Source organism: Oncorhynchus mykiss, chromosome 10 (genome assembly GCF_013265735.2).
Source record: "Oncorhynchus mykiss isolate Arlee chromosome 10, USDA_OmykA_1.1, whole genome shotgun sequence".
NCBI classification, from domain to species: Eukaryota; Metazoa; Chordata; class Actinopteri; order Salmoniformes; family Salmonidae; genus Oncorhynchus; species Oncorhynchus mykiss.
In genome coordinates this window covers 16,646,303-16,664,932 of record NC_048574.1, presented here as the reverse complement: position 1 = coordinate 16,664,932, position 18,630 = coordinate 16,646,303, and the positions used below count along the sequence as shown (strand labels likewise).

General features: G+C 40.0%; 1 protein-coding gene across 2 annotated transcripts in view; it reads left to right on the top strand.

Moving 5' to 3' along the window:
- Positions 1–7,892, top strand: part of kirrel3a (kirre like nephrin family adhesion molecule 3a) — a 272,346-nt gene extending 264,454 nt beyond the window's left edge. For both annotated transcript variants that reach the window (XM_021617614.2, XM_021617613.2), the window contains exon 16: positions 6,234–7,892. In XM_021617614.2, coding sequence (XP_021473289.2) covers positions 6,234–6,719 — 486 coding nt within the window. In that variant the 3' untranslated portion in view covers positions 6,720–7,892. The remainder of the gene's footprint in view (positions 1–6,233) is intronic.
- The last annotated feature ends 10,738 nt before the right edge of the window (positions 7,893–18,630 follow it).

Below are 18,630 nucleotides of genomic sequence, written 5' to 3'. Positions count from 1 at the left end.
TGCTCCACTGCGGCCCCGTCGATGTGGATGTAAGTGTGCTATCTCTGCTGTCCACAATCAGTTCCTTCCTTTTGTTGACATTGAGGGAGAAGTTATTTTCCTCCTGCCTATAAGCTGTCTCATCATTGTTGGTAATCAGGCCTATTACTGCTGTGTTATCTGCAAACTTGATGATGAGTTGGAGGCATGTGTGGCCACACAGTGTCACGCACTGACCATAGAGAGCTGTATATTCTCTATGTTGGTTAGGTCGGGGTGTGATTAAGGGTGGGTTATCTAGGGGAATTGTATATCTATGTTGGCCTGGTATGGTTCCCAATCAGAGGCAGCTGTGTATCGTTGTCTCTGATTGGGGATCATATTTAGGTAGCCATTTCCCCATTGTGCTTTTTGGGATCTTGTCTATGTATAGTTGCCTGTGAGCATTATTATAGCTTCACGTTTCATTTGTTCGCTTTGTTGTTTTGTTCATTGAAGTTTTCTATTCCAAAATATAGGATGGAAACCACGCTGCATATTGGTCTACTCCTTATGATGAACGTGACACACAGTCATGGGTGAACAGGGAGTACAGGAGGGGGTGGAGCACGCACCCTTGTGGGACCCTATGTTGAGGATCAGCATAGTGGAGGTGTTGTTTCCTACCTTCACCACCTGGGGGCAGCCCGTCAGATAGTCCCAGACACAGTTGCACAGGGCGGGGTTCATTCTCAGGGCCCCAAGCTTAATGATGAGCTTAGAGGATACAATGATGTTGAAGGCTGAGGTGTAGTCAATAAACAGCATTCTTACATAGGTATTCCTCCTTTCCAGATGGGATAGGGTAGTGTGCAGTGTGATGGCGATGGCAATTGCATCGTCTGTGGATCTATTGGGGTGGTATGCAAATTTAAGTGGGTCTAGGGTGTCATTTAAGGTGGAGAGGATATGGTTCTTAACTAGCCTCTCAGAACACTTTATGGTGAAAGAAGTGAGTGCTACATGGCGATAGTCATTTAGTTTGATTACGCTTGCTTTCTTGGGTACAGGAACAAGGAACAAGCAAGTGAGGACAGCAGACTGGGATAGAGATAGATTGAATATGTCCATAAACACTCCAGCCAGCTGGTCTGAGCATGCTCTGAGGACCCAGCTAGGGATGCCATCTGGGCCGGCAGCCTTGCGAGGGTTAACACGCTCAAATGTTTTACTCACGTTGGCCACGGAGAACGAGAGACCACAGTCCTTTGGAGCGGCTTGCATCGGTGACATTGTACTATCCCGAAAGTGAGCAAAGAATTTGTTTAGCTTGTCCGGGGGCAAGACATCAGTGTCTGCAACGTGGCTGGTTTTCCCTTTGTAATCTTTGATTGTCTGGAGTCCCTGCCACATTCGTCCCCTGTCTGTGCTGTTGAATTTCAACTCCACGTTGTCTCTGTACTGACGTTTTGCCTGTTTGATTGCCTTATGGAGGGCATAACTGCACTATTTGTATTCAATCATATTCCCAGTCACCTTGCTGTGGTTAAATGCAGTTTTTCTTGCTTTTAGTTTTGCGCGAACGCTGCCATCTATCCACAGTTTTTGATTTGGGTAAGTTTAAATAGTTACAGTGGGAACAACAACCCCTATACACTTCTTGATGAACTTAGTCACTGTGTCAGTATATGTGTCAATGTTATTCTCAGAGGCAACCCGGAACATACAGTATCCCAGTCCTCGTGATCAAAACAATCTTGAAGCATGGATTCCAATTTATCAAACCAACGTTGAATAGACCTTAGCACGGATACTTCCTGTTTGAGTTTCTGCTTATAGGAAGGGAGGAGCAGAATGGAGTTGTGATCTGATTTGGTGGAGGAAGGCCTTTTAGCCATCCCAGAAGGGAGAGTAACAATGGTCGAGAGTTTTTGAAGCGCGACTACTACAAGCAATGTGTTGACAGAATTTCGGTAGCATTTTCCTCATATTTGCTTTGTTAAAAATAAAGCTTAACTTCTTGTTAATCCAGCCCCTGTATCAGATTTCAAAAAGGCTTTAGGGTGAAAGCACACCATGCGATAATGTGAGAACAGCGCCCCGCATACAAAACCATGAAAAACATATTTCAACCAGACAGGTGCGACACGAAAAACAGAAATAGAGATATAATAAATGCCTTATCTTTGATGATCTTCTTCCGTTGGTACTCTAAAAGGTCTCAGTTACATCACAAATGGTCCTTTTGTTCTATAATGTCCTTCTTTATATCCATAAAAACTCAGTTTAGCTGGCGCTTCAGTCAATAATCCACCCAGTTTCCCTCCATCAAAATGAATACAAAATGAATCCCAAACGTTACTAATAAACTTTCCCGAACAAGTCAAACAACGTTTATAATCAAACCTTAGGTACCCTAATACGTAAATAAACAATAAAATTTAAGATGGAGAATTGTTATTGTCTTTGCCGGAGAAAAATACCAAAGAACGGGCTCTCATTCACGCGCTTGGAAACACGCCAGCCAAAATGGGAGCCACCTAGAAAAACTACAATTTCTGGCTCATTTATCCAAAAACCAGCCTGAAACTCTTTCTAAAGACTGTTGCCATCTACTGGAAGCCCTAGGAACTGCAATCTGGGAGGACTATAAAAGTTGTAGCCATTGAAAATGGTGGTAGGCTATTTTTTGGGATGGTTTGTCCTCTGGATTTTGCTTGCCATATCAGTTCTGTTATACTCACAAACATACTTTTAACAGTTTTAGAAACTTTAGAGTGTTTTCTATCCAAATCTGACAATTATTTGCATATTCTAGTTTCTGGGCCTGAGAAATAGGCCGTTTCAAATGGGTACGTGTTTTAGCCAAAAACGAAAATCCTGCCCCCTGCCCCCTACCCCCTACCCTCAAGAAGTTAAATTGCCAAACAGATCCAGTTTGGGAAAGTCCTATTTCTGGTCAGAATGCTGGTGCGTTACCGTCGCTCTGATATCCAAAAGTTCACAAAAAACATTCTGGGCTAGTAATGTAAGAAATAACAATAATAATACTGCAAAGTCGCTTAGGAGCTAGAGGCAGAGCTTCCATGTCTGTCGGCGCCACACTCAATCCCTTATTTTAGATGAACTATCCCTTAAAGCACTGATATGCAAATATAATGTGGGATATTGGAACTTCTAGGAAGCCAGACTTACACTTTCACATTCAAAGGCTTAACTCTGACTCTTTGACTCTGACTCTTATCTGTGAGGCGACCCCTTCTCCATCTCTCAGGTCAGACGTGTTATCTTCTCCTTCTCTCACGTCAGATGTGTTACCTTCTCCATCTCTCCGGTCAGATGTGAACCGCTAATATACAGTATATTCTCATAGAGCTTCCTCTTCCTGATGTCATCCTGCGAATTCAATTCCCACCCTTGAGATTCCGCCGCTTGAGGGACCTACCCTTTCTGTCTTGCCATCGCTAATAGAGTTCTTTGTAATAGCCTCCAGCCACAAGTACAGACAAAGATGTCTGCTTGCTCTGACAGCAAATGTTGTATTTTATCCATTTGAATGTTGGAAAGCTTTCTCCCTCCTCCCGGAATCTAACAATCAGTTCATTTCAAGAAAGGAAATGGAGTAGCATAAAGAGAGAAGAAAACACTTTACACACATAGGTTGTGACTGAAAATGAACTGGCTTTGCAATTATTCAACATATGCTGCTCCCACATGTGGAATCATTAAGGCTATTTAATTAGCTGATAAGAGGATTTATTCGTGTTAGTGGGAGATGACTATTTCACACCCCGAAAGCATGTTATCTATTTTTCACATGTAGCACACATCAGCCTGTTTCTTCGATGTCTCATCATTCTAATAAATAGCTGTTGATTTAGATATGAATTTGGTCACATTAATGCAAGTATTGGAATACATGACAAAACATAGGTGTTGCTTTGTCACAGCTTTAGACCACATAGAATTAGGGCATAAATACCTGTTGATTAAGCCTGGCAAAGTTTATACTCTGTTTATGCAGTTCGGGGTGACGTTTCCCCTAGGTACAGATCTAGGATCAATTTCCCCTCCCCCAATCTGAACCATAACCATTAGTTGGGAAATATACATCTGACCCAAGATCGGTGTCTAAGGGCAACTTTACCCTACTCCCTTTTTATGCAACCTTTTCATTGAAGAAACAGTTACGGAAACATCCTCACACGGGGCACCAATAATGTCCTTTTTGATTTATGAAAAATAAAACATATATATCTTGATGAGATAAGTATTCAACCCCCTTAGTCAATACATGTTAGATTCCCCTTTGGCAGCGATTACAGCTGTGAATATTTTGGGGTAAGTCTCTAAGAGCTTTGCACACCTGGATTGTACAATATTTGCCCATTATTCTTTTTAAACTTTTCAAGCTCTGTCAAGTTGGTTGTTGATCTTTGTTAGACAGCCATTTTCAAGTCGTGCCATAGTTTTTCAAGCAGACTCAAGTCAAAACTGTAACTAGGACACTCAGAAACATTCAATGTCGTCACGGTAAGCAACTTCAGTGTATATTTGACCTTGGGTTTTAGGTTATTGTCCTGCTGAAATGTAAATTTGTCTCCCGGTGTCTGCTGGAAAGCAGACTGAACCAGGTTTTCATTTAGGATTTTGCTTGTGCTTAGCTCTATTCCATTTCATTTTATTCAAAAATAAACACTCTAGTCTTTAACAATTACAAGCATATCTATGCATTGTCACTTTACCCTTACCTACATGTACAAATTAACTCCCCTAACCTGTACCCCCGCACATTGACATGGTAACAGTGCCCCCTGTATATAGCCTCGTTATTGTTAAGTAATTTCATTGTGTTACTTTAGATTTTTACTTTAGTTTATTTAGTAAATATTTTCTTAACTCTTTTTCTTGAATTTCATTGTTGGTTAAGGGCTTCTAAGTAAGCATTTCACGGTAAGGTGACACCTGTTGTATTTGGTGCATGTGACAAATAACATTTTATTTGATATGCATAACATAATGCAGCCACTACCATGCTTAAAAATATAAAGAGTGGTACTCAGTGATGTGTTGTGTTGGATTTGCCACAAGCAAATGTTTTGTATCAGGACAAAAAGTTAATTTCTTTACCACATTTTTTGCAGTATTGCTTGTGCCTTATTGCAAACAAGATGAGTGTTTTGGAATATTTGTTTTATTCTGTATAGACTTCCTTCTTTTCACTCTGTCATTTAGGTTAGGACTGTAAAGTAACTACAACGTAATTGTCCCATCCTCAGTTTTCTCCTATCACAGCCATTAAAACTCTGTAACTGTTTCGAAATCACCATTGGCCTGGTGGTGAAATCCTTAAGCGGTTTTCTTCCTCTATGGCAACTGAGTTAGGAAGGATGCCTGTATTTTTGTATGGACTGGGTGTATTGATACACCATCCAAAGCATAATTAATAACTTCACTATGCTTCACTATGCTTAAAACAGTGTCTGTTTTAATTTTTACTCCTCTACTAATAGGTGCCCTTCTTTGTGAGGCATTTGAAAACCTCCCTGATCTATGTGGTTGGATCTGTGCATAAATGCACTACTTAGTTTAGGGACCTTACAATTAACTGTATGTGTGGGGTTACAGAGATGGGGTAATCATAAAAAAAAATAATGTTAACTACTATTAGTACATACAAAGTGAGTCCATGCAACTTTTAATGTGACATGTTAAGCAAATATTTACTCCTCAACATATTTAGACTTGCCATAACAAAGGGGTTGAATAATTGACTCAAGACATTTCACCTTTAAATGTTGTATTAATTTGTAAAAACTTAATTATGTTGGGGGGTATTGTGTGTAGATCAACATCTAAATTTAATCAATTTAACACAACAAAATGGGGTAAAAATCCAAGGGGTGTGAATACTTTCTGAAGGCACTATAGATGGTATTTATATTTCATCATTAAGTACATGTAGGCTATTTATAATAGAAACCTAACTCTCTCCTGTTCAAATGAGAGCAGATGTCTGGATCGTGAAAAGAGAAAATGAAGAAATTAGATGGTGCTGTTTGACATTTCCCCTGTTTGACTGATAATGACACAGATAAAGAAACAGATGTGCCTCTTTCAAACTGTAATCATTAATCTTTCAGTGAGTTATCGATTTGATCACAATAACAACTACCAAAACAGTAACTGCACTGCACTGACATGCCTTCCATTTTATGTCTCCTGTCCTAACATTAACACATCTGTTTATGTCTTTGCCCCGTCTCCTCCACAAGGATCCAACAAATGGCTACTACAGCGTCAATACCTTCAAGGAGCACCATGGCACCCCGACTATGTCAATGGCCCCCAGCCAGACCGGCGGCGCAGAAGTCCGGAACCCTTCGGCTTCCTCTTCAGCCACCATGGGCAAGCAACGTGTGCCCACAGGCATGTCCTTCACCAACATCTACAGCACGCTGGGTGCCGGGCCCAACCGCCTGTACGACTACAGCCAGCGTTTCGTGCTAGGCATGGGCAGTAGCTCCATCGAGCTGTGCGAGCGTGAGTTCCAGCGGGGCTCGCTCAGCGACTCCAGCTCATTCATCGACACGCAGTGCGACAGCAGCGTGAGCAGCTACAGCAAACAGGACGGCTACGTGCAGTTTGACAAGGACAGCAAGGCCTCGGCCGCCTCCTCCTCCTCCCACTACTCGCAGTCGTCCTCGCAGAACTCAGACCTGACGCGGCCGCTGCAGAAACGCATGCAGACCCATGTGTAATGGCAGAAGGAGTTACAGTACGGATGGATCGGACAGGATGGGTCGAGGATAGCACCTTTGGACACTCTGAGGAACACTGCCTGACCGGTGTACAGTGCTATATTTTTGTTTGGTTTGTACTCTGGTCCTCTACTAATATGGACACTGTATGTACCATACTTTTTACATACACACAGTACACGTTCTTTTGATTACATGGGATAGACTGTATTATCCTTGAAACAAGCTCATCAACAAAAAAAACATCAAAAGAACATCATAACCTTGAGAGCCACAATTGGTCGAAAAAGATGCCAATCAATGTCCACTTTCTCAATGAACATTGCTCTGCTGTTGACCCCTATTCTGTTTCGACTAGTGGACTTCCTCAAAACGTGCAGATGTAGGTATTATTCACACATCTGTGTGGAATAATTCCAGTATTGTAAAAAAGTTGCTGTTTATCATCTAAAAAGACAAACTGTTGGGACTATGTTCAGCTGCCCAGTTGGGGTTTGAAGCACAAAGGGGTATTGTTAAAAACTGCCAGAGGCATTTCTTGTATCCGCGGGAGAAAAAAACCTTAGATGAATAATGAAACCTCTGAGGAAAGATGGAGGGAGCGGCAGTCTATGTAATGAAAAGGAACACCTTGCCAACTGACTGAAGGACTGACCTGCAGGTCTAATATCTCTACACCTGGACTACTTTAATACTCAATGGATTATACATTTTGGTTATCTAAGTATATTCTATATTTTGCTCCTTTACTTTGGACTAACGGAGATGTTTTGCCTTTTTGATGTATGCCTTGTGAAAGTTCACTACTGAGTCACAGGTCACAGATAAATGCATGGAGAAGTGGATGTGTCATACTGTTGTACTACTTCACTTGAGCTAACGTATCAAATGCTTTGTTCACTCACAAACTGTTGGTTTCTTTCTTATGGTCAAGGACATCTGTACTTTCCCATTCAATGTGTGACACTTGCAGCTTGATCGTGTGTGTGTGAGCAGATAGCTGTGGAGCCAAATACAGTGTTATTGCTGCCGGAGCTGTTCTCATTTTCGTGGCTTGCCATACTTAGCTGATATTGTGTTGTTTACACTGGAGCTCTGTAAATCCAGCATTTTTGTGTACTGTGATTTGACTACTGAATGACAGGGATAAAGATAAAGTTACTTTTTTCTGTCTGTCGTCTCTGTGGTTACAGTTACTCAGTGCCCACCGTTTTTAGTGAGACACATTGTTCTGTCTCAAATGGTACTATTTAGCTTGAAAAGAGATGATTAGGTGGTTCTGTTTAACTGGGGTGACAGGGTAGCCTAGTGGTTAGAGTGTTGGACTAGTAACCGGAAGTTTGCAAGTTCAAATCCCTGAGCTGACAAGGTACAAATCTGTCATTTTGCCCCTGAACAGACAGTTCCTAGGCCGTCATTGAATATAAGAATTTGTTCTTAACTGACTTGCCTAGTTGAATAAAGGTAAATAAAATTCAAAACTATAGTAGGATCTTGAAGATTTGCACTCGGAGTTGTCGGGAATAGAGGTTGTTTGGAACACAAATGTCTGTAACTTTGAATTTCACTTAAAAACGCATCAACCTTTAGAAAATATATATTTATTGCATATTTAGACATGTTTTCTTTTACATATCCCAGTTTGATATTGCCAGTTCAGTTGAGTGATCAATCTGTAACATTAAGATTTGTGTCTATGAGGTCCTACTGTACTATGACTTCTTTAGATAATTACTATTGGTCAATATAACTCAATATGATATGAACTAATCAGGGCCTGTATGTTTCAGTGCAAAAGCAATATTACTTTCGTAACTAGATAGTCAAATTCTTATTTACAATGACATCGTAGGAAGAGTGGGTTAACCGCCTCGTTCATAATGACTGATTATCATATGCCTTATGACAGAGAGGAAGGCTGTCATTATATGGACACCATGGAAGTGACTTTGTATAATAACTGTACAGTAAGCAGAGAAATTCAGTGGGCTGTGGTCTATGGTCTATTGTCGTATTACAGAGTATGTTGTCTATCATTAAAGAGCCTACATTTCAGCAAATCTTGCTGAGATTCAAACAAGTTCCGGTGAGACTGATGCTGTCCTAATATGGACAACCTACAGTGCCTTGCGAAAGTATTCGGCCCCCTTGAACTTTGCGACCTTTTGCCACATTTCAGGCTTCAAACATAAAGATATAAAACTGTATTTTTTTGTGAAGAATCAACAACAAGTAGGACACAATCATGAAGTGGAACGACATTTATTGGATATTTCAAACTTTTTTAACAAATCAAAAACTGGAAAATTGGGCGTGCAAAATTATTCAGCCCCTTTACTTTCAGTGCAGCAAACTCTCTCCAGAAGTTCAGTGAGGATCTCTGAATGATCCAATGTTGACCTAAATGACTAATGATGATAAATACAATCCACCTGTGTGTAATCAAGTCTCCGTATAAATGCACCTGCACTGTGATAGTCTCAGAGGTCCGTTAAAAGCGCAGAGAGCATCATGAAGAACAAGGAACACACCAGGCAGGTCCGAGATACTGTTGTGAAGAAGTTTAAAGCCGGATTTGGATACAAAAATATTTCCCAAGCTTTAAACATCCCAAGGAGCACTGTGCAAGCGATAATATTGAAATGGAAGGAGTATCAGACCACTGCAAATCTACCAAGACCTGGCCGTCCCTCTAAACTTTCAGCTCATACAAGGAGAAGACTGATCAGAGATGCAGTCAAGAGGCCCATGATCACTCTGGATGAACTGCAGAGATCTACAGCTGAGGTGGGAGACTCTGTCCATAGGACAACAATCAGTCGTATATTGCACAAATCTGGCCTTTATGGAAGAGTGGCAAGAAGAAAGCCATTTCTTAAAGATATCCATAAAAAGTGTTGTTTAAAGTTTGCCACAAGCCACCTGGGAGACACACCAAACATGTGGAAGAAGGTGCTCTGGTCAGATGAAACCAAAATTGAACTTTTTGGCAACAATGCAAAACGTTATGTTTGGCGTAAAAGCAACATAGCTCATCACCCTGAACACACTGTCAAACATGGTGGTGGCAGCATCATGGTTTGGGCCTGCTTTTCTTCAGCAGGGACAGGGAAGATGGTTAAAATTGATGGGAAGATGGATGGAGCCAAATACAGGACCATTCTGGAAGAAAACCTGATGGAGTTTGCAAAAGACCTGAGACTGGGACGGAGATTTGTCTTCCAACAAGACAATGATCCAAAACATAAAGCAAAATCTACAATGGAATGGTTCAAAAATAAACATATCCAGGTGTTAGAATGGCCAAGTCAAAGTCCAGACCTGAATCCAATCGAATCTGCGGAAAGAACTGAAAACTGCTGTTCACAAATGCTCTCCATCCAACCTCACTGAGCTCGAGCTGTTTTGCATAGAGGAATGGGAAAACATTTCAGTCTCTCGATGTGCAAAACTGATAGAGACATACCCCAAGCGACTTACAGCTGTAATCGCAGCAAAAGGTGGCGCTACAAAGTATTAACTTAAGGGGGCTGAATAATTTTGCACGCCCAATTTTTCAGTTTTTGATTTGTTAAAAAAGTTTGAAATATCCAATAAATGTCGTTCCACTTCATGATTGTGTCCCACTTGTTGTTGATTCTTCACAAAAAAATACAGTTTTATATCTTTATGTTTGAAGCCTGAAATGTGGCAAAAGGTCGCAAAGTTCAAGGGGGCCGAATACTTTCGCAAGGCACTGTATATTGGTACCATTTTAGAGTTAATTTAAATCCAGGAAAATAGGGTCGTTGGTCGGGGTGGATGGGTAGGCTTACAACATGAATGACTAGCAACCCAAGGGTTGCGTGTTTGAATCTCATCATAGCAAACTTTAAGATTTTATCTGATTAACAAATTTGAATTACTTACTACTTTTTAGCTACTTTGCACCTACTTAGTACACGAAAGGGTTAGATAACATACTATGTTACATCTACCCTTGTGTCCAGGTTGACATTAATCATCTAAACGTTCTTACTCTAGATTCATTTTTAAAAAGTAATTTTTATAGATAATCTTAGCATTTTGTGACAAAAAAAACATCTTTATATATGGTGGAGTGGATGAAGCTAAAAATCTAATGGAGTGGCCTGTGTGTTCCGTGGGTTAGAACAGCTGAGCCCAGCACACAGTCTGCCAGAGTCAGCATAGGTTCCGATCCAGCCAACTGCCCTTTGACTCACACTTTTATCCTCCCCGTCTTTCCAACACTGTAGTAATATCTCTTCATAAGATACAAAAGGAGTGGGTCTGCCCAACTCATAAAAGAGTTTCAAATAAAGCTATGGTCAAACATAACGAGTACAACACACTTCCTTGTGGTACTGTCACGAGCGTTGGAATGATGGTCGCACCAAGGCGCAGCGTATGTAGAGTTCCACATATTTATTAAAGAATAAAGTGAAACTTTAGCAAAGACAAAACAAATAAAGAATAAACAAAACGGGACTAACAATGCAATGCTAACAGGCAACTAAACATAAACAATATCCCATAACCCACAGGTGGAAAAATGCATCTTAAGTATGATCCCCAATTAGAGACAACAATTACCAGCTGCCTCTAATTGGGAATCATACACAAGCACCAACATAGAAAATTAAACCTAGAACACCACATAGAAATAATGAACTAGACTAAAACCCCTAGTCACGCCCTGACCTACTCTACCATAGAAAATACAGGCTTTCTATGGTCAGGACGTGACAGGTACTGAAATGTGAAATCGTAAGGAATCCTCTCATGGATTCAGTCTTTTCCAAATGTGTGTTGGTTGGAGCTGTGTTTACGAGCCAACTCAACTCCCATCTTAAATCATCCTGCACCTCCTCCTACAGCTCCACTATTTACCAGGGGTACCTTTTGAGCCTGCTAGGGGAATCATACTGGATGAACACATATTTGGAAATGCTCACTCGAGACTGCTTGCATTTGATTTGGAAAAAGCTACTCAAACAAATATATACAGTATAGTGTATGCATGTCGATGAGAGTCCAGCTTACTTCCTGCATGCAGAAAAATATATATATTTGCATTCCATCCCCGGAGCCTGGCTGCAATTGTAGAACCGCAAAAGCAGTACAGTTGCTGTCTTGTGGTTTAGTTCTGCATCAGTCCTGCTCCTCTTTGTATCTTTCTTTTGGGATCCAGCAAAACTGATGAATATCTCCAATCAAGGTGTCACTATAACCAAAATATTTTCAAGCAGATACATTTTCCATCGTTGAACTGTGTGTCTAAAGTAACTGTCCAGGGAAAATCTCACTTTTAAAAGTCAAAATTCTGTTATCGCATACCCAAATAATGTTTTGACTCATCCTGTACTCATTTGTGGCCAAAGCATAAATTGGAGAGAAAAAAACACCACCTCAAACTTGTCTCAAATAGTACATTAAAAAAAGACTACTTCCTCATAGAGAATGATTGAGGAGGATGAGCCAGCCAATCAGCATTGAATATTTTTAATGACTGCTATACGCCCACACCATTGTCATTGGGGTACACCGACACCACTCCAACAGAGAAAAGCTGCATTTTAACATACCACATTTTTTTTTCAATTGTGAAGGAATATATTCAAATATTCAACCCACATTGTAATTAATTATAAGTAATATTTCATAGAAATCTAAACACTGGACAGTTACTTTAAAGGGAAATAAATATTTTACAACTAAATAAATGTACATGGTTATTCACCCTGGAAGTAGTCTATGGGCCAGGAAAAACTGTAATCCATGGTTCAGTTTTCTTTAGACATCCACAACTAACTTTAGCCACTGCTAGCTAAAATCAATGGGAGTGGAAAAGGCGCATGTGCGGCCTGTTAAAAAGAAATGTCATAATCACCTTTAAGTAACGTCATACCAAATAATTTAATTTATTCAAATTAATTTCACAATTATATTTTTAAACGGCACATCATGCACTCCCATTGATTAACTTTGCTCTGGAAGAAATTAAACCCAGTAACAATTATTTTCCCATCTCTTCTATCTGCTGATGTTTCCAGAAGAAACCTTACACACTATGAGAGTGAGTACAGTGTACTGTTGCTGTGAAGAGATGAGCTTGTGGCTAACTGATCCACAGCTTTAAGTCATGTATTAGGACTAGCTCAAAGTTGCATGTGTCTACATGGAACATCTCAACATAATTGTTTCAACAAAGAACTATTGAAGTTAATTGAGGTAGAATCCGTACTCATATGGAAAAGCTTACTTGAGATTGACTCAGGTTCCTTGCAAAGTCAGAAAATCAGATAAAGTCAGAGTATAGGAAGCAGTGGAAGATAAGAGTGAAAACTATGAAGGAACAAAAAACTGAAAAGAGTAACACATGTTTGGGTCAAAACGTTCACTCTAGTCTAACTACGATTGAATAATGTAATTAAATTGATGTATAAATTCACACTATCAATCACTACTGTACTAACTACTACTAATGTTGGTAAATTATTAATTAGCCTCAGTCTCAGGCTGTCTGTTATGGACACTGTACTAAACAAGGTTATGGGACGTCGACATTAAGTAGTCAGACATCTGATATTGCACATGGCAATTAAAAAATATATATTTGCTTGTCTCCAGTGGGTCTTGTTTCTGTGTACATTGCATTGAACATGAATGACACATCCCTCTCATTGCCTATACATCCTATGGCTAATGCAGTACTAACAGGATCAAAATAACCAGGATCGAAATAACACAGAAGAACTCCAGAGGGTTGCTCCTGCCCTCCCAAGAGGTCTCTGTGACCCTTCAAACTCTCTTAATACAAATTCCATAACCACTGATCGACAGATGAGACCTTTCACATAAGCGATTGTCAGACAGAATTGATTGGCCTATGTTATTTGCCACTTTTTTGTAATTAATAAAAGGCTGAGAGGAAGGCAGGCTTTTGTCCATGGGAAATCAGCCAGTGACATTTTGTGACTCCAGTCTCCAGAGGACCAATCACGGAGCCAGACCACACCAGACCTTTGTTCTCCTCCCTTACGTACGTACACAACTGCCACACACCACAAACTCAGATCATTTCCTTCCAGTCACTGAATTATTATCCATCTTTTAAGTTTGATCTCGCGTTTCATAACATCGGTAATTGAGTCCTTAAACTACTTTTCTTTGCCATCCTCCTGGCTGATCATTATCTGCGGGTAATTATCTCAGCGATGCATAAACAGGTGTTTTTCTTCCCTCTTTTTTTATTGGCTTACTTAGCTAATGAGTGTCCGTGGCTCAGGAAGAGAAGATGTTGGTGGGGTGTGTTTGTAGGTTTGAACAGCAACTGCCGTGTTATTCCTGTTAAACTCTTCTGGTCATGTAGGGTACTGAGGGAAGCCTTGGGTGTCTTTCATCCTTTCCAGAGCCTCTCAGTGATGAGTTATCAGTGTAATTATCAACAAAGTTCCTCCCTTGATATTATTTCTATAAAGACAGATGTTGAAGAAGAAAACATATGCATTTGGAAAACATATGTCAGTAAATGAATAGTGAATATTCAATTAAGGGCCTTCCACGGCAAACTCCAAGGGAGGAAAACATCAAATACTTCCTTACGTATACAGTGTAGCTGGGTTGTGAGGGATGTGAAAATGTTTGACACTACTGGTATAAATTTGAATAAATCACAGCATTTCAATGTAAGTTTTGCATAGGATATAGAGGAATGCTGCTGCTTCCCAATTGGGTTGCATTCTCAAATACTAGTCAAACATAACCTATTGATGAATAATGGTTGTGTAGGTTAAGACTTGTATTTGTCGTTTCCTAATGTGCAGATAGGTTTAAAGTTGGCCTGTGTGTTCCAGCCCTTCTGATTCACAAACTCTTCTACCTTTGCTGTCTCCTCTTCAATGTCCTATCAACAAAATAAAAAATTAAAACCCACCAAAGATATTTAAAACAAATTAAAGGTTTCAGCTACTTGACACCATCTTTTTTGGACCACTGACTACTTCCAAGAGCCTGTGCATATTTTATAGCCGAAGTACCTTTTCTCTTTCAAGGGGTCTAGGTCCAATGCACCAGTTCCACTCCAAAATCCAAAACGTTGATGTAGCCACATTTAATAGGTAGCCTTAGTAACCTTATGGTTGTCCTCAATTCATTACCACACATTTTGTATGAAGTATGCACTCAAAGTGGACAATGGACTTGTTTTGACAGCTCCATTGAGTAATGTGGAACATAGTGAAGTTGCCCCTAGATGCTGATCTTGGGTCAGTGTTGCATTTTCCCCACTAATGGTTAAGGTTAGGATTTGGCATTATGAAGTTGATCCTAGACCTAGGGAATTCTGTACCTTCCCCCGGTTGAGTAATATTGGGTCGAGCAAACATACAGTACTGTGCCTCTCTAGATGGCAAGCCTTTAGATGTGTATGTGCCTAGGTGAGAAATGTTATGCATACCACAGCAGTGAAACCATGAGAAACCAGCAATTAGCTATTATTACACCCACCACAGGTGTCTTTGAATGTGACATGATACTTGAAGGAATGTAAAGAATCTAAATGATGACAATTAGCATATGCAATTATTTGGCATTGTATAATGATTCATGAAAAGGGCACAATAATTGTCCATGATTGCGCAATCACGGGCTAATTACGTTGACTTGATGTGCATTTCGAGAGCTTGAAGAATATGAAGCCCAAAAAAAGGAGAAGAAATTCATGCAAAATTCATGGCCCTACCTCCCCGAACTGATTGCATTCCACAGAATAAGTCACGACCAAACTGATTCAGGAACATTTTAACGACGTAATAACACAAAGATCCTGTCGCCTGAAATTAGAAAAAAAAATTCAATCAATAAAAAAAATACGATTAATAAATGAGGCCCCCGCAATTTTGAGAAAGTGTGGCAGATCTTCCCCGTAATTACATTTTCTCACTGTGCACTCTGATATCTGGCGGGCCATGGATCAACAAAGGTCTTGTTTCTCTTCTACATAAATTATAGGCTACTAAGAGAGAGAGAGAGCGCTGCAAGACGATTAATCAACACAACAGCAAGTATTGACTTGACAGAAGCTGCTTCTCCCCAGGATTTGTAGATCATTTACTGTGTTCTTATTGACATTTTGCAAATGCCTTCATCCACTGAGTAGAATCCCACGGAGGTGAGACACGAAGGCTATCGCACCGTTGATGAGGTGTTTCCCCCAAATGGCACCCTATTCCCTTTATAGTGCACTACTTTTGACCAGGGTTCATATTGTTCTGGTGAAAAGTAGTGCACTATGTAGGGAATAGGGTGCAATTTGGGATATAACCATAGTGTTAAAAGTACTAAGGAACTGGGAGGGAAATCATATATTCTTACAAGAGATTCCTTCCCCATTAATAAAATATATTTTTCATGTCATCATGAAATGGAGTTAATGTTTTGTAAAAATGTATTCAACAGATGAAAGTGTGACATTTCGCCTGACAAAGAATATCAAACAGCCTTTTAGATCCGTTGAAAGATCAAAAATTTAAAATACTCTCAAAATACAAAGTGTTCTCTTTCTCAATTGAGTTAGATAAGCAACTTTTCTGTACGTCTATTTTTTTTACATTTCCGAAGTCGTGGTAGTGACGGAAATTGAATAGAGAACAAGCCATGCAAATTGATACGCTTAAAGCTGAGTGACAACCAAGTGAGTTTAGACCAGTCCTCAAATGGAATAAGTCATGTTTTTAGTACAGCGTGCTTCAGTAGAAACAACTCATGCATCTCTTGTAGTCCTGGGCACAAGAATAGATGAGGTGTGAGTGGATTGGATGGTGTTTTGGTAGAGTAATGAATGCTCATGTGGCCTGGCCAGGTTAATACTCGATGACCCCTGTCATAACATAGAAGGAAATAAAGAGATAACATTCGTTTTTTTTTTTTTTTTTTTTTTTAAATCACACCGGCCCATTTTCTACTTGAAGGCCCCCATTATCAAATAAAATACAACTTTACATGGCACATGCTTCATAAAAAAGACAGGTGCATACTAACAGGAAAATGCTTACTTACGGGCCCTTCCCAACAATGCAGAGAGAAAATAAAGATAAAATAATAACACAAGGAATAAATACACGAGTAACTTGATAACTTGGCTATGTACACGGGGTACCAGTACCGAGTCGATGTGCAGGGGTACAAGGTAATTTAAGTAGATTCTGTATTGTTGCGAATCCCTTTGGCCCGGCAGTCTAGGGGGGATGGTAACAAGACCAGTAACATAACTCATGCAAAGTGTAATAGTGACAAAGTAACGGTGAGAATGAAATAACCACAGACAACTACTATCTACCGTCAAACACTCAGGGTTTATTTGCAAACACAGGGTAAAGGCGGGTGGGGGCATAAAAAAGGGGCTGAGCTGGACCCAAGGAAAGAAACAAATATCCAAAAATACCCCTAAGCTAGACTAGCCTACTTCCATAAAGCTAACAAACCAACCAAAAATACAGTGTGTGGTCCGCCCAGTTCGAACTAGTGTTTTTAGACAAAGTAGTCCTACGGGTAGTGTATGCCCATGGGCAACTTGTCTTGGTTCCCCCGTTTCCCACCATCAAACACCATATCAATACTCACAGGTGGGGACAAAGTGACATGGAGGTGCTAAACCAAAACAAAATAGCTCTATATATATATATATATATATATATATATATATATATATATATATATATATATATACAGTGCCTTGCGAAAGTATTCGGCCCCCTTGAACTTTGCGACCTTTTGCCACATTTCAGGCTTCAAACATAAAGATATAAAACTGTATTTTTTTGTGAAGAATCAACAACAAGTGGGACACAATCATGAAGTGGAACGACATTTATTGGATATTTCAAACTTTTTTAACAAATCAAAAACTGAAAAATTGGGCGTGCAAAATTATTCAGCCCCCTTAAGTTAATACTTTGTAGCGCCACCTTTAGCTGCGATTACAGCTGTAAGTCGCTTGGGGTATGTCTCTATCAGTTTTGCACATCGAGAGACTGAAATTCCATTGTAGATTTTGCTTTATGTTTTGGATCATTGTCTTGTTGGAAGACAAATCTCCGTCCCAGTCTCAGGTCTTTTGCAGACTCCATCAGGGTTTCTTCCAGAATGGTCCTGTATTTGGCTCCATCCATCTTCCCATCAATTTTAACCATCTTCCCTGTCCCTGCTGAAGAAAAGCAGGCCCAAACCATGATGCTGCCACCACCATGTTTGACAGTGTGTTCAGGGTGATGAGCTATGTTGCTTTTACGCCAAACATAACATTTTGCATTGTTGCCAAAAAGTTCAATTTTGGTTTCATCTGACCAGAGCACCTTCTTCCACATGTTTGGTGTGTCTCCCAGGTGGCTTGTGGCAAACTTTAAACAACACTTTTTATGGATATCTTTAAGAAATGGCTTTCTTCTTGCCACACTTCCATAAAGGCCAGATTTGTGCAATATACGACTGATTGTTGTCCTATGGACAGAGTCTCCCACCTCAGCTGTAGATCTCTGCAGTTCATCCAGAGTGATCATGGGCCTCTTGGCTGCATCTCTGATCAGTCTTCTCCTTGTATGAGCTGAAAGTTTAGAGGGACGGCCAGGTCTTGGTAGATTTGCAGTGGTCTGATACTCCTTCCATTTCAATATTATCACAGTGCAGGTGCATTTATACGGAGACTTGATTACACACAGGTGGATTGTATTTATCATCGTTAAGTCATTTAGGTCAACATTGGATCATTCAGAGATCCTCACTGAACTTCTGGAGAGAGTTTGCTGCACTGAAAGTAAAGGGGCTGAATAATTTTCCACGCCCAATTTTTCAGTTTTTGATTTGTTAAAAAAGTTTGAAATATCCAATAAATGTCGTTCCACTTCATGATTGT